This window comes from Triturus cristatus, chromosome 4_1 (genome assembly GCF_964204655.1).
Source record: "Triturus cristatus chromosome 4_1, aTriCri1.1, whole genome shotgun sequence".
Lineage (NCBI taxonomy): Eukaryota > Metazoa > Chordata > Amphibia > Caudata > Salamandridae > Triturus > Triturus cristatus.
Window position 1 is genome coordinate 1036511609 of NC_140585.1, and position 25797 is coordinate 1036537405.

General features: G+C 41.9%; 1 protein-coding gene across 6 annotated transcripts in view; it reads left to right on the forward strand.

Annotated features, from left to right (window-relative positions):
* PLXNB2 (plexin B2) overlaps positions 1 to 25797 on the forward strand; it is a 774339-nt gene that overhangs the window by 455480 nt on the left and 293062 nt on the right. For all 6 annotated transcript variants that reach the window (XM_085653971.1, XM_085653975.1, XM_085653972.1 and 3 more), the window contains 3 exons: positions 4572 to 5697; positions 21352 to 21540; positions 23740 to 23862. In XM_085653971.1, the coding sequence (XP_085510097.1) occupies positions 4572 to 5697; positions 21352 to 21540; positions 23740 to 23862 (1438 nt within the window). The remainder of the gene's footprint in view (positions 1 to 4571; positions 5698 to 21351; positions 21541 to 23739; positions 23863 to 25797) is intronic.

Sequence of the window (25797 nt, forward strand, 5' to 3'; positions counted from 1 at the left end):
GTCACCCTCAGGAAAGTGTAAGCTAAAAGGTCATTCTGGCAGGATATAAAGTGGCCATCGAATTTTTTTTTATTTATTGCACCAATGAGCTTGCCCCAGCGAAATCATCTAGCGATCTTTTCAGGCTTATCAATCTCCTATCCGCTCCTTCGGCCCCCACCAATACACAGGGTTCCCAGGATTTTGGTGATCGAATGGCTAAATTCTTTCTCACCAAAATTCTCAACATCCATAAAGATTTTGACTGCCTCAATTCTGAGTATCCTATCCCCTCTCAGCTGGGTTGGCAGGCTGACCCGGGTGTACTAAAGACCAAAACCATCTTGCTTCATTCCCTTTACACAAGAACTGATGGAGTTCTGTCTACGCAATGTTAAATCAGGGTCCCCATTGGAACCCTGCTCATCTTGTGTCATAAAACTGGGAGCTAATATCATTGTTCCCCATCTCACTGGAACTTTGAATAAAGCCATCACGTCTGGGTGTTTTCCTCAACTCTGGAAAAAGGCTGTTGTTAAGCCTTTTCTCAAAAAACCTATTTTAGACACTGCTGATCTAAAAAATCGATCTGCCCATTTCCTTGCTGCCTGTACCCACTTAAGTTCTGGAGAAAGACCTGAATGCCCAGCTGAAGAGCTACCAGGAACAACATCAACTGCTGGATGTGTCTCAGTTTGGATTCAGGAGTAACCATGGGACGGAGACTGCATTAGTATCAGTAGTCAACAACATCCGTTTCATGGTGGATACAGGGCAGGCTGCGGCTTTTATCCTTTTCGACTTTTCCATAGCCTTTGACACCATCTCCCCCGACCCTGCTTGTTGAGCGGCTGATGCTCCTAGCATCTATTTTGAGTGATGGGTCTCGGATAGTTATGGTGGACCAGTTTTGTTCGGAGTCCATAACTTTTTCATGTGGGGTTCTTCAGGGCTCTTCTCTGAGCCCTATATTATTCAACTTGTATGTCTCTCCGCTGGCAAAACTCATAAGATTCTTTTGGCTCCAATCGCTGTCCTATGTCGCTGACGCACAATTTATTGTGTCGTTCTCAAAGGACACAGGTAATCGCTACCAATAAAAAATATTGTATGCAGGCTGTTGCCACATAGATTGAAAAAAACGACCTAAGACTTAATGGAGACAAGACAGAGGTCTTGAGCTGTGGCGGTCACCCATCCTTATGGAACCATTTGTTTTGGCCAGACAGGCTGGAGGCTCTACCCACTCCAACTGATTCCACTAAGAACCTCAGAGTATTGGTCGATAAAAATGCATCGTTCGACCTGCAGGTCAGCCGGACTGTTTCAAACTGTTCTTGGATTATGAAGTCCCTTAGGCAAGTGTTTCCTTATATTCCCTTTCCGGCACGTAAACAAGTGGCTTTGGCACTCCTTAATTCCAGGTTAGACTACTGCAATGCTGCATACCTGGATATTATTGAGACTGTTCTGGGCCAACTGTAGTTGGTCCAGAACGCGGCAGCTAGACTGATCTTTGAAGTTCCCAAATTCCAATTGGTCTCAGCGGGGATTCGGAAGTTTCACTGGTTGCCTGTTAACAAACGAATAATTAAGGCTTGTGTGTCGGTCACAAGCTCCCCATAATATCATGCCTGGAGGACTTAAAAACATGTTCCAACGATATACTCTCCCTCACCCCCCCCCATACAGCTGCGATCCTCAGCAGGGGTGACTGCTCCATTTGAGCAGAGGAGCATCACCCCCACATGCCCCAGAGCTGAAAAATAAAACCGTAATAAGGTTTATTTATTACGGTTTTATTTTTCAGCAACCCTTCCTGAACTAAGTGTCAGGGCAGGGCAGGGCCAGCATTGCCAAGTGGCAGGAGCAGCGAACTATGCGCTTTAATAGGCGCATGCCACTTTGGCCAGCTGTCTTGAGCCAGCAAGCCAGACATGCACATTTTAAAGTTCTCTAACCTAGATGTCATAGACATCTAGCTTAGAGAAAGCACAGGCTTCTGGTGGTCCTAGGATCACTGCGAGAGCCTGCTCCGTCCAATCCTGGCGCTGCTTTCATGCTGTGAAAGCAGCGCCCGGATTGGGTAGTGCAGTTTCCTGCATCAAGAGCTTCCGTGCGGAGAGAAGACACCTGAGGGAGGTGGATGTTGCGCTGCAAGATAAAAGGTAGGTGTATTTGAAATATTAATATTTTTTGTGCCCCCTCCCCGCCACCCTTGGTGCAAGCCAGCTGCCACTGATTCTCAGGCAGAAATCTTTTAACTATTCCTAATTACAGAAAATTCGAGATGGAAAGGCTGAGCCTTTTCGTTGGCCACATCCAAGCTTTGGAATTCTCTTCCTTATTCCATCTCCCATCTTCAAGGTTACGTTCCTTTTCAAAAGACCTTAAAAACTTGGCTTTCTACTCTTTAACGAAGTGCCCGAGGCCTATATCTTTTTCTGGATCTCTTCCTACCAAAGACTAACTGCTACCAGCGCCTTGATGCTTTTTGGGCAATTGTTTGCGCTTTATACGTTTTATTTAATTATATTAATTACATTTTATTCTGTATAAGAGTGCTAGTTAGTGTTCAGAATTTTTCTCACAGTGTTGGTGCTCATCTTAATTTTGAGAGCGATTCGAATGAACTTACTATGGAGCACATCATTTCTATACACAAAAAAGTTATAATCCGAACCAGGGTAAAATTGGTTATGGTGAAGCAGTCATGTCTCAGAATCAGGAGTATATTGTTCATGCAGTATCCCATTGGTCACACACCATGAGACCTAGCTTTATGCCCTGCACTGCTTGAAATAAACAGTACGGGGATAGTAATTCACAATAACAAACAGCAATGGCAGAATCAGTAAAGCTGGCATTCATGTTGAGCAATGCCTAAAGATCAAAAAGTCTGCTACAATGAAGAAAAGAATATTTATTTCTGGATGCAATGAATCTATATGACAAAGAATTTAATGTGCGAAAAGTCTGTGAGCATTTGAGATGTAAAACTGCCTCTCATGTATTGCAGTGCAAGATCTAAGTAGGATGCAGAATGTTACAACAATCAGCCAGTTGCAGGAGGTGTGAGAAATACGTGAAAAGGGCAAAAGCTTACTATTTAGGTCTCACAGATGGGTGCACTCACTTGCCAGACCTGAAAAGTATGTTCTGCTTTCTTGCCATCCCATCTCCTAGCCTTGATAAAACAGAGAAACTTTTCCACCCCTCTTGTTTGCTCCCATGGTTGAATCTAAAGAGTTGCAATTTTCCCTAGCAAGAGTTCTCCCCTCAAAAGTGTGAACCTAATGTTGTCCAATAATTTGTTTTGACTTCTATGGCAGCAGGTGGTGAAGTGTGCTCATTCATTGACTTGCAAAATACTCTGATTACTGCAGGAGGGAAGCATTGACCAGTATTGTCGTAAGCGATTCACCTTCTGTGAATGTGCAAAACCCCCCACTATCCTAGACATTGTGATCAAGAAGCATATATTGTCATGCTGACACTTACTGTCTGTACTTGGAGACCTAGGCAGATAAGCCTCTTGGAGGAATTACAAATTGTAGAAATTCTTAATGGACCGCCCTAACTTTGTAATTGGTACCATGCAGCTAGTTCGCACTTCCTTTTATTTAGTGTAACACTTTTTGATATGGATCATGCAGTATTTAGTTCTTCAACTTTTGTTTTATTTATAAAGTTTCGGGAATAAACAAGCTGCTTTTATAGAGCCACAGTTCATAGCCTTAAAACTATATTTTAACATAAATCATACTGAATCTAAAAGATCTATTGGCGAGTATGTTGTATGAATAGATAGTCTGAATGGTTTAAAACAGGGATCTCTAATCTTACGAGCTAACTGTGTTTAATGAAAATTATCCTGTGCTACTATCGTGAGTATATTAGGCAGAATTACATTAGTGGCCGTCCTATGCAAGATAACCAGCAGTGATCACCTCACTACCTCAGGTAGTGCTGTCCGCAGTAATATAAAAAAGCTTTGTGATTCCTGTACATGGGTAATACATAAAGACCATAGCAGCAATGTCCCTGGCACCAAGTTAATAATTAATGTGTCATCCCAGTTCTGCACGATTTGTCTCAACTTTATACTTTAAATATATTTTGGAAATCCAACCATTTTTCTCCAAATATAATCTTATGAGTTCTGAAAGTGCACACATTTTCGTTTTAAACTCAGGCTTTTCAATTTTGATATACATATAAATTAAACCAAGCAAAAGTTTGTAATTGCCATTGCTGAATACAGCATACTTGCCGCTATTTTCTAAACTTTTGGGGGATGGTTTGGGGTATTGATGTGTTTATAAGAGGAAGAAATCCACTTCAGACAAGGGTGTAAATTATGAAATATCCGGCGTTTTGTCTCGTCCTAGGGCAGCCAACACTTTGGTAGAAACATTTGACAAAGTAATTTTCAAGTCTCACTGCAATTGGTTGATTATGGTGGTTGCTTGTGTGTGGGACAGTGCACACCTAAGGATACTGAAATAAAGGACCGGTTATTGTTGAGAATACAAATGACTTGATGCCATTTGCATGCATTAAAACATTTATATATATTTTTTGTCTTGTAGGTACTTGAAAGAAATGGCTTTCTGGATTTGGGCACTTAGCATTATCCATGGATTTTTTCTGGTCTGTGAGGCGAAAGGAGAGATCAATTATTTCATCAGTAAAACTGAATTGAACCGGTTGACATTAGACAAGGATACCGGCATAGTGTATGTAGGAGCAGTAAATTGGCTGTATCAGCTTTCACCAGACCTGCAGGAACAGGTTGAAGTGGAAACTGGACCACGAAAGGATAATAAGGCATGCACCCCCCCAATTGACGAGACTCAATGTACACCCGTACAGATGGATAACCACAATAAGCTGCTTTTGCTAGACAAACCAAATAACAAAGTTGTTGTGTGTGGCAGCCTCTTCAAGGGAATTTGTGCTCTGAGAAGAATGGATAACATAACACATGTTTGCTACTATGAGGATGGTGGTGGAGAGAAGTCCTTTGTTGCAAGTAATGATGAAAAGATTTTGACAGTAGGTTTGGTCACCGGTTTGAATGATTCCAGGCTATTGTTTGTTGGAAAGGGGAATGGACCCTATGACAATGGAATCATTGTAAGCACTCGGATACTCTACGAACATGATGGAAAAGATATTTTTGAAACTTTTACGGATTCATCTGTTTTTAAGCCAGAATCCATGTCTAATAATTACCAGCAGTTTGTTAAAGTCTTTGAAGATGACAATCATGTGTTTTTTATCTACAGTCGACTGGATAAAATTACGAATAGGAATCGAACACTAATTGCACGCCTTTGCAAAAGCGATGTAGATTACCAATCTTATATAGAGATGTACCTTGAATGTGAAGGCAAAACTAACAAATACAATGTCTGCCACTCAGTCTATGTCACAAATCCTGGAGAAGAGCTTGCAGAGATTATGACTAAGTCTGGGCAGTATGGCAGCAAAGCTCTATCATCCGAAGATAAAATAGTTTTTGCGATATACAAGGAAATCAACAAGAACCCAGCGCAAGCCCGATCTGCACTGTGCGCGTTTTCGTTGCAGCAGATCAACGAAAAGCTGGAGGTTAATCGGAACAATTGTTACACTAATGAGAAACCTTTGCTTCCTGATAAAAAGCCAGTATTTTACAAACCATACGGCATGGAGATCCAGTGTGCCAAGGATGTAAGTATGTGTTAATAACATATATTCTGACCACTGAAAGTTTTTGGAATTTAAGGGCTGTGATGCAAAATCAGTTGAATTAGACCCATTTGCCTTCATACCCATTTGACCTTATTCACAAATTACATATAAGCAAATTTCAGGGGCATTTTAAGGTGCGCGGAGAAAAGCATAAATGTTGCACAAGATCACTATAACCTATGTCAAACAACACATTTTTTCTGGGGTATATCCTCCTAAGTAATATGTCTCTAAATCTGACTCCGAATATCCAATGTTTAATATAACTATTATGTTGATTGAATGCCTTTTGATGTTGAGAACAAACCGTGTTGCATGCTTGTTTCCACATTTGTCAAAGAAATTATATTGTTCCTTATTTCTATATTGAAAGCAAAGGGAATAAGGATTTGGGACAGAAGACTCTCTAAAAGTTCTTGGACTTCGGTATTACCTAAATATTAGCTTCACTGTTTTCTCTCATTACCTCGTGCTTTGAAATGTCCGGACCTCAACATAGTGTACCTTGGTTTGTGAAATAGCCAATTTCATTCTTGTGTTTTTAAAATAGTTTTTTTTACTTTTACACAGTCCACCCATTAGCAGACTGTCTAATTTTCTCAAATGTTATTTTGTTTCACTGAACAAAAGCAATACAATCAATAGAGTTCATAAATGAGCGTGCACTTGCACAAATAATGACAAAGTTAAAGCAATAAAAATCTAAAACATAAAAAATAAAAGTAACTTGTAGGATTAGGAATTAATAGTGTTAGCATGAGGCATTTCCCGCTGAATTCATTCCTTGCAAGATGCCATTCTGCAACAATTTAGGCTGTAACAGAAAGGAAGATAATGTTATGTTAGTGAGGAAAGTTCCAGCTATCTACTCTCTACTGGACTGGACCTCAAGTTGCTTAAACATGGGGTGTAGAATTCGCCTTCGTGGTGCTCTAGATTTTGTGCAAAGGAACAAAAAGATGACATTGCCTCTAATCCATATATATCTCAAGAACACAGACTCCTATTAGTAAGATTCTGAGCCTAAGTTTTAAATACATGGTATATTGAACTCTTGCGTGATCGTATCGAGGTAGGGCTCCCCGCCCTTTTGTCTCATCACTCTTAAGTACCCTAACCGGGAACCTTCTCTGGCACTAATAATGTTTTGCTTTGCTTTCATCTGCCAACAGTCTGCCTTGATAACTCTAGTGCATTCCGAATTTAGTTCACTTGGGTTCTTCCAGAGTTCGCCGCAGCCTATTGTTTATAAGATTTCTTCTACAGAAGTCATCCCATTTGTTTGTATACCTTTCCATGCCCATAGCATCATGGAGAGACCTTAAGTACAGCTTAGCATTTGGATTCACTTTTAGGCTAGTTCACAATAGTACTGGGTGCAGATGGATCACGTGTTCTATGAGATTCAGTCAGAATTTTTATCCTAGGGTCTTTAGTGGAGTTCCTGAGCTCAAATGTTTGTTTTCACCAGTAAGCAATTTTATAACATCTGTTTCTTTGGCATTTTCTAGTAACTCAGCTCTGCACCATACGTTACCATTGCAACTGCCCTCAATCTATATCTTTCTAAAATAGCCTTTCACAAGTCTCCTCCAATGTCAAATTTACAACAAAGAACCACCCTTGTATCCCGATTAATAATGCTTACTATTTGATGGGCCCATAAAAATTGATTACTCTTCTTTTAAATATCTTCCTCATAAGATTGAGTTTAGATATTTATTCTTTGCTTCATCTAGCCATTCCCTCTTTGTTTCTTTAGTCAGAAGTTAGGAAAATATGCAGAGCCCTTTTTGTGAGTCTTTTCGATAAGCTACCAGAAAATAATCTAATAGGCTGGTTAAATGGATAAATACCAGATCAGATAAGATCAGATCAATATGCTTTATTTGACTCAAAGAGCCATAAAGGATTACATACATACATACATACATTTTCATTAAAAAACAGATAGGCTTAAACAGAAAATACAGATTTGTAAACGTGCCTAGTATTTGCTACAAATCTTAAAAACAGTAAAAAGATAGTTTAAAATACCATGTATAATCTCTGTAGTTCCTAGGGAGAGTAAATATTCCATTGCCAATTAATGAGCTCTAATCCCTGCTGTAAATAGTAATGGACGAATAAACTGCCTCCTCTGAGGGGTATAAAGTCTACAAAATAAAGTGCATAGTGCTTTGACATGAAAAACTGTCACGGGGCAGACGGGGAGTGATGTGAACCATGAGCCCTGAAAAGGAAGAGCAGCCCAAAAATTTATAGTTTTTAAACGAAGCCTGGTCAGCAAAAAGTTCCACCTTTCATTCAGGCCTATTTGCAGATAGAGGGTGAGTTCTCTTTGTGGCTGAAAAAAAACTCTGGGTGTCCAGTAGGATTACATATTGGCCTTGCCCGCTCAAGGGTTTGATAAAAAAGTGATTTGATTGTGGCAGAAGATAAATTTCTCAGGGTATCAGGATTTGTATAGTATTCTGAAAAGCTCATTATGATAAACCTTAACCAGGGTTATCCAATTTCACGCAGTCTGCCAATATTGTCCTACAAAGAACAGCCTCTGGTTTGTTCCAAGCTCTTACCTAGAGCATAAATACCATTGCAAGAGACAGATGCTTCTTTGTGTTCCTTTGGGAGGCAAGTAGCTCCATTCTAGACTCCACAAGAAGGCTGTTGCTCAGTTATGAAAAACAAATGGCTTTCGACTCAGTGTAATTGTTAACTACACTATAAGTAGATCCGTTGTACAGCTTGAAGATTGACAACGCAGGCAGTGGCACCTGCTCATCAATCTCACACCTTCTCTGCTTATATGCTGCCATGTTATCCAAGCCCAATCTAACTTCACCACAAACTTTAAACAACACATAAACGTTGGTACCATTTAAGCACTCCTGTGACTGTCCAGAGCATCCATTTCACCTCTTTGCACACCCTAGTAGGTGCCCCAATGTCTCCAGATCAAATCATACACCTCCCTCAGTTCCCTTCGTAGCTCTATGATGTTAAACTAAACTTCAAACCCCAGGAACTCTCCAAACCCTTCCTCTTGAAAGATTGCAAACATCACTTAGCAGCAACTTCTGCTTACCCTTTCCAGAATAGCCTGCCCTGGATGACTCAGTGGTCAATAAACCTGAGGTCAAGTCTTATCACATTCATGTTGATATGTAGTGGTACATGTATTGCTGGCTCAGGGGAGCCCTGATGGTCTTGGTTTCCTATGTTTTTTCTGTGCAATATTTTATAAGGATTTAAAAGACCACCCTGCCCTTTAAAAGTCATGCCATGAAAACTAAAATTGTTTTATTTACATCAATAAAAATATAGATTAGCCAAAGACCATTTCAATAGTGTTTAATTGAAAAACCATCACCAAAGCACACCAACATAAGAAGAATGAAAACGTGATTGAAGACTTTCAAAGAATATAAATTGCCCAATATACTATGCTCCCCTTTAATGCGTTCATATTAACATTGGTTTCATATATCTTAGTTTCCTTGTTGTCCTCTAAGAGGACCATGGAGGGGGTAGAGTTTTGCCATAATTTGTCTTTTTAGAGTTTTTGCCTTTCTCAAGGAATACATAGCAACTCCTTAAGGTTCTCATTAGCTAGTCTGTGCATTGGGCTTTACACTGCAGTACTGGGGTCTTGGTAAGGACAGGATCACAGAGGATTCAAGGCCCTGTGTGCAGTTGTTTACAAACAACTCCCTGATTTCTTATTTGAGCAGTTGTTACATATGGAAAGAGTTATTGGGAAAGACTAGAGCATTGTGTTTGTTTACTTTGGTCTGTAATTGTTTCCTCGAGGCAAAAACATGTCTTTGAATGCTCCAGCATCACCGTTGTCATGGTAGGTTGCAATATCCTGATATTCTCTGGGTGGAGCTATGAACTATTTTGCTTCCGGAGTTTTTGGAGTCCATGCTGAATGTAATGTTTGTTTGCAATTAGACTAAAGTGTATTCCATGTGTCTCCCTTAATAATCAGTTGGTCTGTGTTCTTTTATGACTGACTACACCTTGGAGTTAGGGAAAATTGTGAGATGATGTTTTTACATTCCCATTAGAAGGCAGAAATATTGTACATCAATTGAAGACAATGAATGAAATGATGGAGGCAGAATAATGGTTGATATAGACCTCCTGCCCCAACATTCTAAATGTTCTTGTTTAATTTAGAGCATTCTACCCTCTGTGGGAGAAATGTCCTAGTAGCTTTGTAGCCTTTTTGCTTTGAGCTATTCCATTTTGTTAAAAGGCACATCCTTTTTTAAATTTTCTGTTTTGATAGTTTGTACCCTTAATTATTGTTCTTGCCCTTGACAGTGGGTTAGAATGCCATAGTAAACTCCCTTTAACCATAGTCTGGGAGGTAATTATAAACATTGGTCTGAGGTTAGTCTGAGGAATGAGCTCATTGTAATGCACTGCTTTAAATGAATTTATTAGGCTACTTGAATGTATTCACAACTCATTGCATTTTTGGTGGTTTGCGTAGGGCAAATCTGGGGGCATATTCAAATATATATAAACAACGGTGGCGTAGTACTTTTCTGACCTTTGAGATGTTCAGGACCTGTTATTTCAAGGTAAAAACTTGTGTTTGGTTGGTAGTTGTAAAAAATTGGTTATTTTCAGCTTTTTAGTGTTCTGTTCAGCTCTTCATACTTACCTATCCGAATATCTTTTTACTATATTAATGCTTTTTTGAGCAATTAGTTCCTTGGACAAAACGCAAGTGTTATGGATTGATCAATTTGAAGTAGCTAAAGCAGTCAAATACCTTCATGTTTATATATTATTACATACGTTATAGTGTTAAATCCACTAATGGCATCCAAAGTGCGGCTTGTGCTATAAAACTGTAATCAACCTAAAGGTCTAATGAAGTAGGTATTCCTTGGTCATTGTTTTGAATCCCAATGGGTTTCATTAAAGTCTCAGGTCAATAGTTAATTTATTGCAAAACCTAGCTCCTGGTATTGAGAAGGATCTTACCTGTACATTGGGGCTCTTGAAGCTAAGTACTGCTAGATATTCAGAAGGTATATATGGCGCAAACCGTTCTTTCAAATAAATTGCGGCAGAGGACTCTGACCTTTCTGCATCACTGTGGCTCTTTTGTATAGAATTCTTTTGCAGCCTGTAGCCCGTGTAATCTCTGTAAGATAGACGATACACAATTGGGTCCGATGACCTATGCAACAGTTTTAGTTGCAGTGTTTGGTATTTTCTATAAGTGATACACAAATTATATTAGTATGCCAAATTGCACTGCCTTGTGGTAATACAGCCTTGCTTATATGATTGCTGTAGCTAATATATCTCTGTCTTCTATTAGAGGGCTACTGTCTCTTGAGCATTCTTGGATAATTACAGCTGTAATGAATGGTGGAGGTTTAAAGTTACCTAGCCCCCAAGTACTGGATGGAAGGTGTCCACTAATGTGTTTTTTTAAATTAAGATAGGATATGGAATCGAACACTCCTAGATCTGGAATATTGTTTGCATTTCAGACTTTTCAACATCGCTTTAAGGACCTGTAATTATGATCCTGGCCTTGTTAACACTAACTTCAAGTTAAATAGCTTTCATCCACAAATGAATTGCACTCTAATAGCACTAGAAGCATGACCAGAAGCAAGTAGTTTTCCAAGTGGTGTAAGGATAGAGTTGTGTCCGAAACAGAGTTGTGAAATTCGACTTCCCTGGTTATAAGTTGAGTTTGTTCTAATCATTGATTCTTAAAACGCAATATGCAAATAAATAAACAGTGGCATAACTTCCTATTAAAAACTGCACAATAACACATTAATTATCTTGTATAGACATTTGACATTGAATATTTAAAATACAATACCTTACAGTTTTCAACAATTCGCCATTTGCTTGGGTCTACAACCTTACAATATTCTCTTCCAAGTAACAAATAGAAAACTGGAGATATTGTATGGCAATAGTATCTGTCTTGTTTCATAGCATTACTTCCTTGTCTGTGCACAGTCTGAACTTTCTTAGTAGGGGCTGCAGCCATTGTATAAGGAATAAAAGATCCCAACGTGCGAGATGCTTTCAATTACACCTGGGTAACCAGCGCAATTTTCTGTGGTCTCCTTCTTATGATTTGCATTCCTGTGATATTATGCAATTTAAATTTGAGAGACGGACTTAATGATTTCCAGATGCCTTTCCATGCCCAGTTAATCTTTTTGTCTCCAGTTATTCATGCAATCTAGTGCTCTGCATTGCCTTATACATAGTGCTACCAATTTCTGTTTCACTTCTACAACCATATTTTTTGCTAGTATGTCGGGTTGAGCCCAATATTTTTAGCTCACACCCTACCAGACAGTGCAGCTGTCTGGTTTGCTAAAGACATCTTGGGGACATTCAGAAAGCTGATTTAGGAATGCATTTCCCCCTTTGCCTACCATTGGCATTTTGGTTTGTTACATTTTCTGCCTTTGTTTGCTGGCTTTATTTGCTTCAGGCTGTCCACTTTGAGTTCATCCGTTCCCGTTGCATAAACCATGCTTTCTGTATTCTTTCACAAACTCTGTTTTTGTAAAGAGGCCTTTAAATCTTGTTCTTATCTTGTCACATTTGCTGTGTGTTCAGAGACTGTGGTTAAATGTCAAGCTCTCTAATCTGAGGGAGCTTGGTTTTTACTTCTCTTTCTTTCTCCAAAGTGAGAGAATTTGTACCAACCCTGCTGAGTATCCATGGAAGAGGGAGAGTATAGGATGTTTTTTTTTCTAACACACAAAAAAACCTGCTGATGTTTCTGAATATATCCGAATTAGTACAAACGAAGCACATTCTTTATGTAATTCTGAAGTGTGGTGGAAACAAGTATTTGAATGCTATCAAAACACATCAATACACTAGGTGATGACATTTGCACACCTTATCGTTTGTGTGCAGTAAAACCGTATTTCGGTGCAAATGTAATAGTCATTTCAATTGAAAATGTGTTCTCTGTAATGGCAGTGAGCTTCCACACCACGCCACTTCACTCTATGCCCTTCCACGCTATGCCACGACACTCCATTCTACGATGCTCCAAACTACCCCACCTCAATTTACCCACCTCACCCCGCCCTACTCCAATCTACCCCAATCTACTCCACTCCAATCTACCCCAGTCAACTCCACTGCGATCCAATCTGTCCCCTCTCCAATCTGCCCCACCCCACTCTACCCCACTCTAATCTACCCCATCCCACTCTACCCCAATCTACTCCACTCTAACCCAATCTAATCCGCTCCAATCTACCCAAGTCCACTCCACTGTGATCCAATCTGCACTCTCTCCAATCTGCCCTACTCCACACAATCTAACCCAATCAAATCCACTCCACTCAATCTATCTCACTGCACTCCAATCTGTCCCGCTCCAATCTGTCCCGCTCCAATCTGTCCCGCTCCAATCTGTCCCGCTCCAATCTGTCCCGCTCCAATCTGTCCCGCTCCAATCTGTCCCGCTCCAATCTGTCCCGCTCCAATCTGTCCCGCTCCAATCTGTCCCGCTCCAATCTGTCCCGCTCCACTACAATCCACTCCAATCAGCCACACCCCCACTCTACTCCAATCTATCCAACTCCACTGCACCCCACGCTAATCTGCTCACTCCAAGCCACACCACTCCACCCAATCTATCACACTCCATTCCACACTACGCAACCTACCCCACTCCACTTAAATGAACCACATGCCACCCAAATCTACACCACTCCAGTCTTTTCTAACCCACTCACCCCACTCCAATCTATCCTACCCCACTCCACCCCAAACTACCTACTCCAATCTACCCCACTCAGGTCTACCCCGCCAGAACATATTTACCCCACTCAATCTGCCCATCCATCTACCACACTTCAATCTGCCCTACTCCACTCCGGTCTACCCAATCCACTGCACTCCACTCTACCCCGATCTACCCCATTCCAGTCTACCCATCTCCACCCCAGACTACTCCACTTCACCCCAGACTACCCTGTTTACTCCACTTCAATCTACTCCACTCCAGTCTACCCCACACTACTCCGATCTACTCCACTCCCCAACCTACCCCACCCCATTCTAAACTACCCCAACTCATTCCATTCTATCCTATTATCATCCACTCCACTCTAGCCCACTCCACTCTACCCAACACCACTCCAATCTGACCCTGACACTCTACCCCAATATACCCCACTCCTCCACTCTACTCCGATCTACCCACTCCAGTCTACCCCACTGTAAACTACACTTCTCTATTTTCCCCTACTATAATCCACCAAATCTACCACACTCCAGCCTAATCAATCAATCAATCAGGGAATTGTAAGCGTGCTACTCACCCATGAGGGTCTAAAGGCGCTGAGGGAGGGTCCGCAGATCTGTTTAGCCGAAGAGCCAGGTTTTGAGGGACTTCCTGAAGGTGTTCAGGGAGGGGGCGCTTCTGATGTCTGCCGGTAGCTAGTTCCAGGTCTTGGCTGCAATGTGAGAGAAGGATCTTCCGCCTGCTCTGGCTCTGTGGACGCGTGGGGTTTCGGCCAGTGCGAGATTGGAAGATCGGAGGTTTCTTTTGGGTACGTGGAAGTTGATTCTGTTGAGGTATTTGGGTCCGTTGTATAGGCATTTGTAGGCGTGTGTGAGGATTTTTAAAGTGACTATCCTCCACGGGGAGCCAGTGGAGACTTTGTAGGTGTTGACTGATGTGTTTGTGTCGGGGGATGCCGAGGACGAGTCTGGCAGTGGTGTTCTGTATTTTCTGGAGTTTGCGGAGTAGGGACTTGTTGATCCCGGCGTAGAGTGCGTTTCCGTAGTCCAGTCTGCTGGTGGTGAGTGCATGGGGGACTGTCTTCCTTGACTCATGGGGTATCCACTTGAAGGCCTTGCGGAGGACGCGGAGGGTGTTGAAGCAGCTGGAGATGATGGCATTGACCTGTCGGTTCATGGTGAGTGATGAGTCGAGTACGATGCCGAGGTTCTTGGCGTGGTCTGAGGGGGTAGGTGGGCTTCCGAGGGCGGTCGGCCACCAGGTGCTGTCCTATGCAGAAGGGGTGGTACCGAGGACTTCTGTCTTGTCGGCGTTGAGCTTCAGGCAGCTGTTGGTCATCCAGACTGCGACGTCTTGCATTCCTTCCTGGAAGTTGAGTTTGGCAGTGGGTGGGGTCTCTGGTGAGGGCGAGTATGAGCTGGGTGTCGTCGGCGTAGGATACGATGTTGAGGCCATGTTGTCGGACGATGGCTACGAGGGGGGGACCATGTAGATGTTGAAGAGGGTGGGGCTCAGGGATGAACCCTGTGGGACTCCGCAGGTGATTTTCGTGGGGTTGGAGAGGAAGGGTGGGAGTCTGATGCTTTGGCTTCTTCTGATGAGGAATGATCGGATCCAGTCCAGGGCTGTTCCTTGTATGCTTGCGTTGTATAGTCTGGCGACTAGTGTGCGGTGGGAGACGGTGTTGAAGGCCGCTGATAGGTCGAGTAGGATGAGGGCTGCGGAGTGGCCTTTGTCCAGGAGGGTGCAGATGTTATCTGTGGCGGCGAGTAGGGCGGTCTCTGTGCTGTGGTCGCTTTGGAATCCGGATTGGGATGGGTTGACGACTGCGGTCTCTTCAATGAATCGTGTCTACCGACTCCACTCTAGCCTATCCCACTCCACTCATCCCCAATATATCCCACTCCACTCTGATCTACCCTACTCCTATCTAATCTACTCCACCCCAATTTAACCTGCCCCAATCAAATCTACTGCACTCACTCTAGGCCAATCTACCCCACTCCACTCTACCCCAATCTACCCCACTCCAATCTACCCCACTCTACCCCACCCCACCCCACTAACCTTTAGCCATGCTGAGCAGCAGCCACACTGGTGTACATAATGACTAAAACACATTGCCAAAAGCTCTTACATAGGCGAGACATATTGGCTTTGATGATGTGTTTGATATGTAGCTTCAGTAGCTCTGTTAGGACAAATTTACACACAAACATTGGCCTTTTTAACCATAATTCTGTCGGATACATTACTGGTTTTAGCAAAGCAATGCTTTTAATTGTGTTGACTTGTTTCTATTCTCAACTGCTTGAGAGGGCTCCTAGGACCTAACAGACTGAAATCTCTAAAAAAGGATTTTCAACAATTTGTAATTTCATTTTTTGATGCTCTCCCAATTAAATTCTATTTGGTACATCAGATACCACATCAGCATTATAGGTGTCCTTCACAACCTTTAAGGAAGTCCTACTGTTAGATTTGGGGGTCTCTAGTTGGCAGAGGTAGGTACCTTTGACAAATAGGGACCCTTACCTCTAGTCAGGTTAAGGGGGTACACTCCTAAAATAAACCCTGCTCACCCCCTTGGTAGCTTGGCACGAGCAGACAGGCTTATCTCAGAGGCAGTGTGTAAAGCATTTGTGAACACATACAATAATCCAGTGACAACACTACAGATGGACACCACACAAGTTGTATATTAAAAGTAAGTATCTTTTATATGGACTTAACACAAGACCACAAATGACAAAAGTCCACAATACTGTACTTAAAATGGTAGAATTAGCTTAGTTCTCTTTAGATGTTAAAATGCGACACTTTGAGTTCAATGTACCTTTGGATGCGTAACGTTATACAACGAAAGTGTTGCAAGGAAGGTGATGCGTCGGTTCCTTACACGCAGGAACAGTGATGTGTCGGTTTCTTACTGCGCTTCCGTGGCGATGCGGCCTGCAACGCCGTGATGCGATGAAGATCCGGTGCAATGAAACAAAGATGGCGCTGTCTTCTTGATGCGGCACGATGTGTGCATGCCCGACGGCCGTGCGGCGACTTAACTATTCTTCTGAGCTGCAACAGGCCCTGCAACACGCTTCTCCGGTGATGCGAGACGATGCGACAACTGCAGCGGCGACACCCTTGTTCAGTGATGCGACAACAGCGGCTGCGGCGGCAGCACGATTCTTCTTCATGAGTTGCACTTCCAGCTCTTTGCGACACGCAGTCCCTCAGAAAGCCCAACACAACTACAGGCACTTCCAAAGAACTCTTGGGGAGCTGGTGGTTGAAGTCTGTTGTCCCTGAGACTTCAGCAGGAGGCAAGCTCTTTCTCAAGCCGTTTGGAGATCCTTCACAAGTTGAATAAAGTACACACAACATTCCTTTCTCCTCTCTTTGGCAGTCAGGCAACCACTGCAGGCCAATCCCTCAAGCTTAGGGATAGTCGCTCCTCAGTCTCTCTGGTTCCTCTCCTCAGCAAAGGTGTCTTCTTGTTTCCTAAAAGTGATCTAAAGTTCTTGGGTTTGGGTCCCAATATTTATACTCAGTTTATCTTTGTTCTCTGAAGGCAGAGAGGCCTTTGACTAGTCCAAACCAGTTCTGGTCAGTCCTGGAGCACTTTGTTGACATGACTCCTTTCCTTTCACAGTGCAGGGCAGAGACATCAGACGCACCATAGGAAGTGGAGCCAGCATTGTGGAGGGAAGGCACAGCCCTATTCAGGTCCCAGGTGCAACTCCTCCCACCCATCTACATTCAGATCTTTCTATTCAGCCCTGTGCTGACTCACCCTGTCTGCTGGAATCCCCCAGCCCCTGTCACTCAAACTCCAGACAAGGAATACACAACCTAGCAGAGGCAGGCTTGGATGGTTAGACAAGAAAATACCTACTTTCTTAAAGTGGTATTTTCAAACACAGATTGTTAAAACCAACTTCACTAAGAGATGCATTTGATTATTGAGTTCAGGCATACTAAACTCGAATTTCTACCTAGTTTCCTGAGGCAGTTAGGATTATAAAATGTAATAATCAAACTGCCCATTCTGGCCTATGGGGAACAGGTAGCCTTGCAATAGTGAAAAACGAAAATGGCTGTAATTCACTATTAGGACATGCCACCCACATCAGGGAATGTCCTACCTTATACTTACAATGCACCCTGCCCTTGGGCCTACCATAGGGGTGACTAATAAGCAGAAAAGGGAAGGTTTAGGGACTGGCAAGTGGGTGCACTTGCCCAGTCAGCATGGCTGGACCAGACTGCACACATGCTCTGCAATGGCAGACCTGAGACACACTTTACAGGCTGCTTCTGTGGGTGGCACAACTGGTGCTGCAAGCCCACCAGCAGCATTTGGTTTACAAGCCCTGGGCACTCCTGCTGCACTGTACTAGGGTCTGACAGGTAAACCAAACTAGCCAATCATGCAATCACTAATCCATGCATTAATTCACAATAGGGAGAGCATATGCACTATACATTGGCCTTAGCCTCATTTATGGCTGGCTCCTTTTGTGTAAAACATTCTCGAAGCCTGTCATACATCCCAAATGTTTAGTTAACTTGAGGACAACCATTATCTACAGATTATAAAATGGGGACGTTAGTCATTTAGCTTTTGGTAAAGTGTTATATTTATCAAGTATGCTTGTAAGTCATTCCGAAACAGGCTAAATAGCACAGTTCTAATGTTATCAGTGTTATTAGCATGAAACAATTAAGTACATAGGTACTGTCCAGAGTTTGGCAATTGGACATCACTTCTAAGTTAATAAAAATAAAATTGGTGTGGATTTTCTTTATACATATTTTACCTGAATCTTAAACAGCCTACAGCATTGATCAATAGCAAGCATTTCTCTGGAACGCAGCTTGCCAACTACTCAGCGATTTTCCTGGTCAACTTCCCAAAAATGTGGCTGGTCGAGTCCTAAACGGATTGCAGGCAGTAGTTTACGCAGCATACTTTCTCTTGAAGAAAAAAAACAAAACTTTTATGATGGTGCTTGCCCAGGAGGTTGTCAAGCTTCTTGATCTCAAGAAGGCATTCATTATTACTTTCAGACCTGAGACCTCTAGTAAGGATTCTGCCCAAAGAATTTACACCTTGGATAAAATCTGGGGCTTTATTGTTTCTGAAACTTTTTTATTTTAATATTATAATAAATACAGATTCCTTACAAAGTGGTAATGAAGACACCCATGAGTGATCAGTACAGAAAGAACATGGTGTAGGTATAATCCATCATCACCAACCCATTATCCTTCGCTCTATATCAGATTAAATGTTAAATGCCAATCCAGATTTTGTCAGGCCTGACGTATGTCAGTTTGTTGCACCCTCTAGATTCCAACAGGCCTTGTCCCATCCCCTTCATCAAGATAAATTCCCCATCTTGAGCCAGGCCCCAGGGCTCCTCAAATGGCGATTCCTGTGCCCAAGTAGGCATTCCCGATATGCCAGGTGTTTGCTCCTTCTGATGGGCCGATAGCAGGTTTTTTCTTTAAGGGACTTCAGATATCTTGAGGTCTAGAGGTTGGTGGTAGCAGCTCCGCATACATCTCGAGTTGCCCATTACAGTATAACAGTGACTTTATCAATTGTTTGTGTTTGGGAGATATGTCCTGCACAGACATTAAATCAATCTCCTGGATAGCAGTAATGCCAAGGCTGAATACGTCTGTACAGAGAAGGGATGTCCCTCACCCATCCCAGCATTCAATCCTCGAATCACGTGGTACACCTTGCCCTATCTTTTCTGATAAGGCTGCTGAAATATCCTGCCAGTAGAACTGTATAGTACAGCAGGACCACACTAAGTGCATGCTGTCCGCTCCTTGCTCCCTGCATCGGGCACAACCAGAGACCAAAGCCATCCAGCATTTTTGGGGGTCATAAGCCTGCTGTATACATTATTATTAATAAATGATGCTCAAGTGTTTGCTAGAGATCATCGTCCTGGTTTGTGCACAGCAAAACCTCCACATTTCCTCTGTTATTTCCATCCCCTCCTCCCAGCTAAGCTGACCCTGTCTGTTTGGCCTGTGGCATCCTCTGTTGTCACCCGGTACAATTTGGAAATCAGTTGTTTAGTAGAAGTTGCTGTTAGTAGTGTGTAGTAATGTCTGTGTTTCTGAAACATTAAGGGATCTCTAACCTACTCAGTGCTGAACAGTTCTATTCCTTGTAGTAGGTGTCACGGTTGCTCATATTTATCAAGATTATGCCTTGGTTCATCTCCATTTGTAGATTGATGAAGAGCCCTACCCACCCACTCACTATTGACAGTGTCCGATTCTAATGTGGTTGCCTGTTCACTAATTCTGCTGTTCATAGCCTGTACAAGCATTGCAGATGGATGTTCAACAGGGGTGGCAATAAAAGGTGACCATTGTGGTACCACACAGTTGACTAGCCCAATGTCTGCCTCGTATGACTTCATACAGACATGCAGTATTCTAATTTATCTAAAGGAGAAACATAGTTTACTAATTGATTAACCCAATACAGAGTCAGTATTTCCACCATCATCTTTTAACGTGATGTCAAATGTGTTGGACAAGTCGCGCGTCAAAAGTGAGCCCTAGCCCACCTCCCTCTTCAGTTTTTCATAGGCATCAAGGAGAGAGGTTTCAGTGGCTTTATAGAGACAGAAGTCCTATTAATAAACTTCTTGACATCTGTTTCTCTGTATTTGCATCTTTCTGTTAGGTTACCATTTTTAGGTCTCGCCTGACCCAGCGCATGCGCTGGTCTGGCGAGACTTATTGAGAGGGCTCTAAAAAGTGCTACCATGCCAGCCTAAAGCTACAGTGCATGTGCGCGGGCGTGCGCCGCGCTTTACCGCGATTACTTTAACTTTCGCGGCCACACGGCCGCTCTGATGTTTGATCGAGATCGCTTTCACTTTGCATAGCCAATAGGTCTCGCTTTTGGGACCTTATAAGTATTTAGTTATGCAACTGTTGCATGGCTGAACACTTAAAAGGTCCCAAAGGCGAGACCTATTGGCTATGCCAATGCTTGTTAATATTCTATGCAAGGAAAGAGACCCTTGCTCTAGGCCTTGAGCCTACTGGCTCTGACTCGAGAGAGTTTGTAATAATGGCCAAATCCAGGCTCGGGTTTGATGCCTTGGGACTCACGCCTATGAAGAGTAACTAACAATTGTGACTTTGATTGCAGAGAACAGTTGTCTTTTCAGTATTGCTTGTGATATAATCTCCCTTGTAAGTAGAAATTTTAAAGTACTGTGTTTCCAGTCTTTACCCAAGATACTGGCTTTAACTCGAAGCTGAGGTATTTGCCACAGTGGACATTGGATATTTGCTTCATGTAGTGTGCTGAAAGCTTTTTGCGACTTGAATTTGCAAGTTGAGTTTTCTCAGCATAAAACATGTTTTGGCTAAAAGTTGCGTTCTGTATTTTTTCTTATTGATGCTTCTACTAATTCCTTACTTTATACACCTTCATTTAACATTAAGGGGTGAAGTAAACTATTTCAGAGTCTAATCCTTAGGTTTATAAACATTTTCGTTCGAATTTTGTAATCTTCTAGTCCACAATTTTGCACCTATTCAAATAAAAATTGCAGCACATAACACCTTTTCGATCATACGAGTTTAAACCTACAAATATTCAGACTTGCTAGGGTGGCAACCAGTTAGGATGTCTGCTATGAATACTAGGTGCAACCAAACTTGAATGCAACTGAAACAAAACCCGGAAAAAAGAAATAGCTATTTAATGATACAATGTTAGATTAATGCCTTGGTATAAAATTGACACACTCGGATGGTACAATTTACAGGCTTCTTACTAATATGTGCTGTGGTCTTGTTTTTTTTTCTTCAAGAAGCCTGATGCAGCCTCGCAGTACCCATGCGGTTCTGAACATCTGCCGTACCCTCTCGAAAGCCAAGATGGAGTGCTCGTGAGTCCTTTGTTGAGCAGCACCAGCACTATTTACACCACAGTCGCAGTAGCTGTGGAGAATGGACACACAGTAGCTTTTTTGGGTACCTCAAATGGTGCTATTATTAAGGTATATCTTGGCATATATGTACTACTTTATTGCGCACCAGCTGCACAAGAATAGAGTGCTGTACATTTGTGGGGATGTTGGGAGATGGTACAAGATTGTTTGCATCACCGGAGGATTTAAGCTTTGAATTACACAATGTGTCACATTTCACATCATTTCATTTATAGGCACAGGAAGATTAAATGATTTTCTCAGAATCACAAAATTGTCGGTTTGGTGCTAATCTAGGGCCCCAGGTTATTTAGTCAGCAGTTTAGCCATTAGACCTAATCTTCTCTTGAGCGAGAATATAATGGGAGACTTTTTTCTAGATGTCTTATTGTGGTGTTTGAGTTGTGTCTCGGAGAATGTAGCATTGCTGGGATTGTCCTGATTACTTTACAAGATGCATGTGTTCAGCAACGCTAAATTGAACTTAATCTTTTTTTGTTTACCCTTTTGACACACATTCTTCCTAAATATCACCTTCCCATATAGGGGGAGCTGCATTAGGCAATGGTTTTTGAAAACATATGAAGGAAAATGTGAATTACTTTGAAAGGAACCTTATAAAATATACAACATGGTGCTACTAACATTTCCATTTTAATTTACATCAAACCTATTCTTCCTTCAGACGTTAATAGATTCATTAATATTACAAACCCAGAATCTATGCAAGATACTCAAGCCGTGTATATTTTAAACCACATTTTGTACAGCACCCTTGGCAAGATGATAGCCAGCTTCAAGTGCACATTGGAAACCACTGCTTTTGTGTACTTGTACACTTTAACTGGGACCCTTAGTCTCCCTGTGAGTGTTGGACGCACTGTGATTGATGTGGTTCAACTATTGTTTTCTTCAGGCGCATAACTCCATGTGGTTGAAATTAGGCAGCTGAAATAATATGCTCCTGAACCAGATTGGAGTAATAGCCAGCACAGACATTACATAGTGATGTAGTGGAGCAAACGCTCCTAAGAGTGCTGACTGGTATCTATTATACATGCACACATGTTAAGGAAACGGGGGCCTGAGATCGGAACCTGCACTCCAGGTTTGTAAAGTTCTTGGTGCCTCTTGAGGTTGTGTTCATGTGAAAATATCCCCCCACTACCATTCTGACAAAAGTCTGCTGCTTGCCCATGCTTTCTGGAGAGTATGAACATGCCAGAGGTTTTGTGGCCCTCCTACACCCTACCCCCCCTCCACACAAGCGGTTTGCCACTACGACGGTCAGTAGTCCTGTGGCTTATGTTATCAGCCTGATTTAGAATGCAGGATCATCAGGCTTTCTGAACTGTTCTCGTCAGATGCACACTTACCTCAACCCAGCACCTTTTTACTTCCATGTGCTAGAGGTCAAACATTTTGCCCTTGGAAACATTGGCAAAAAAACAGCAGACCTTGATATCCTTATTCTAACCCAATAAAGCTTAAAATCATGATCACTGTTTGTTTGCAATTATGAAAACACAAGAAAAAGGCCTCAGAGTTCAGGTGACCAAACTGTTAAGGGGCAGAATGCCTTCACCATCGGTTACCTACCTTTGTTCACTAGACTCTAGTTGGATGACAGTCTAGTTCTCCTATATCATGTCCTCTTCTAGAACATATCACTGGTTTGTGCCATTGTTTACAGGCGTACTCTATTAGACCTTGGCTTTGTTGTTTCTAAACTGCATCTATCTTGTTTTCTTAAGTGAAAGGTGGAATGGCCAAAAATATTTACTCATGTTAAAAAAAAACACTATACATTTCTAATGTGAACAGGAGAGAAGGCATGCCTCAAGGTAATCTTCCTGTTGCTTGCGAGTCCCCTAGAGAAATCATTTTGAGAAGGTGTGAACTAATTTCTACTTTGGGCAAGATGTTGAGAGGGTCATAGATAGCAAGGTTACAGCTATTCAATTAAGACGTTTGTGTGAGTGTTTTTCAAAATACTTCCTAACAAATTTACACTGCTGAAGCAGCAGTTCACTTGATGGGTCAGTCATGCAGCATAGTTCAAAATTCCTGCAACCACTTATTGGAAATTGTATGATAAACTGTAGGGCTCTATTTCCAGGGAGCATACTTTGAGTAGTAATTAAATGCTTTACTTTATCCAGTGATGTTCATCTGCAAGCAAGATTTGTAATTTAATTCCTCAAGTTCTTTCAGTTTTAATATAATTATGAATGCACTTATAACCATAATTGTTTGTCTTTTCTGTAGGCATTCTTGTCTGAAACACCAAATGAGTACAAGGCAATAGATTTTGACACAATTGCTCCAGTAAGGAATGAGCTTGTGCTTGATGCTACGAACGACCACCTGTATGTGATGATTAAAAAAAAGGTACAGTGATATTGTCTTGCAGTTTTAGTCCATAAGCGGCAAAGAAATTTGTATTACTCACCTCTGCATATTTTCAACATATAGAATTTGGCTTTACACTTTATTTAGCTCGCTCAAGCATTTGATGGGTATATTCACTTCATAGGGATCATGTTTCTTTTTTACAACATTGGTCAGTCAACCAAACAAGCCAACAGCATTCTTATAACCATACTATAATGTAGTTGCCAAGTGGTGCTCCGGGTAGCTCTGTAGGCTTAAAGATGAAGTTGGTTGGACTAACTTGTAGTAGAAAGAGTGGAAGAGGTTACTCTGAACTTAAGATTTGATGTGCCTGAGAAGATCTCCAGTGGTAGAGGTCTGTTCTGAAAAAGGCCAATGAGTGTTTTGCTATGAGCTTTAGTATCGCAGGTGACCACAAGATGTTAGTGATCGTTGAAGGTACTACCAATAACCGTGACACATATAGTATGTTGCTATAAAAGTGTGGCTGGATTTGTGTGCTATGCAATTGTTTCTAAGTTGTATTTTGACTCTGATGGGCTGCCACTGTAATCAATACATTGTGGTTGAGAAGTGGTCCCAGTACCAAGACTAGTCTACAATCTGTTTTGGATTACAGCCGAACTTGGCAGTCAGATTCCCATAATCATGTAATCGCCCAAGGAGGTAATCTGGGCACAGCAGACTATAATTGTTTTCTGAGGAGTCAGAAACTTAAGTTCAGTTGATAAAATAGAGAAACACGGACCATTTAGATTTTCTGATGTGTAAGAAGTAAAATGGCAAAGAGGGCACTGCTACCACCATTGGAAACATTCCTGTGCTGCATGAAAGTGGAAGATAAAGTTGTGAAGAAGAATATTTAAATATTGGGCCTCCGAGCCCATCAGCAGAAACATTGTATCATTTGGGTCACCCAGATGATTAATCATTTCTGGTCCTTTGATCTATTAATTGGGAGGAACAATTAGATATGCTCACTTTTTTAAATTATTTTTTTTTAAAAGAGTTTTCTATAGCGCGAAGTAGACCCGAGACATCGGGTATCAGAGCACTTTACATGAGAACCAGTTTCGAATATTCGATCGGGAAGAGGGTGTAGGTTCTGAGCAGGTCGCCGATAGCAGACACACGTCTTGACAGCAGTGGGTGAGGAGAGCTTGCATTCAAGTCAGCATTCCTACTCCTGCACTCTACAGGGATGAACGTCCAAGGGCATAGCTGCACCACTCTGCCCAAGGAAACCACATCATTCTGCCAGGATACTATAATACAATCTGAGGAGCCAGAGGCCATACCAACACAACCATGAACCACCCTTGACAGCAGTGAAGCAGAAGGTTCCCACAAAGTCTGATAGACACAAGTAAAATGCTCTTGATTCACTAATAAAATGCAAGTGTTAATTTGTGTGTGTGTAATCTGTATGATGTATTCTACCATGCTATAAAGGGCAGGCATGTAAGGTGAGGTAGATCACAGGAGGAAGTTGTCATTGAGTAGTCAAGCACAGGCTGATTAAAAAAAAAAAAAAAAAAAAGAAGAGGCTTTACTCGCCAATAGCACATTATAAAGTGGTTTTGATAGCTCATTGGACTCCGGCATCCTCTGCAGGAATCTCTCTTTGACCTCATTGTCACAGTTTTGAATTCTGATAGGTCCAATGAGCCTTTTATCTTTTGGAGGTTGAAACTTGCCACATACAAATAATTTTTTTTATTCAGAAAACAAAAACAAGGCATTCAAAATAGTTTTTGACAATTGGTTCGCATCAAGTAGATCGAATTATCATTGACAACCAGTCAGTCTGAGCCCTTCAGTAACATTCCAACAAACACAGTTTATCAATGATGCGTAGCCATGCCACCTCTCAGCTATCTTTTTGCCTCCTGCACAGTGTTAAACTTTTGAATGGCTGTACAATTCAAATAC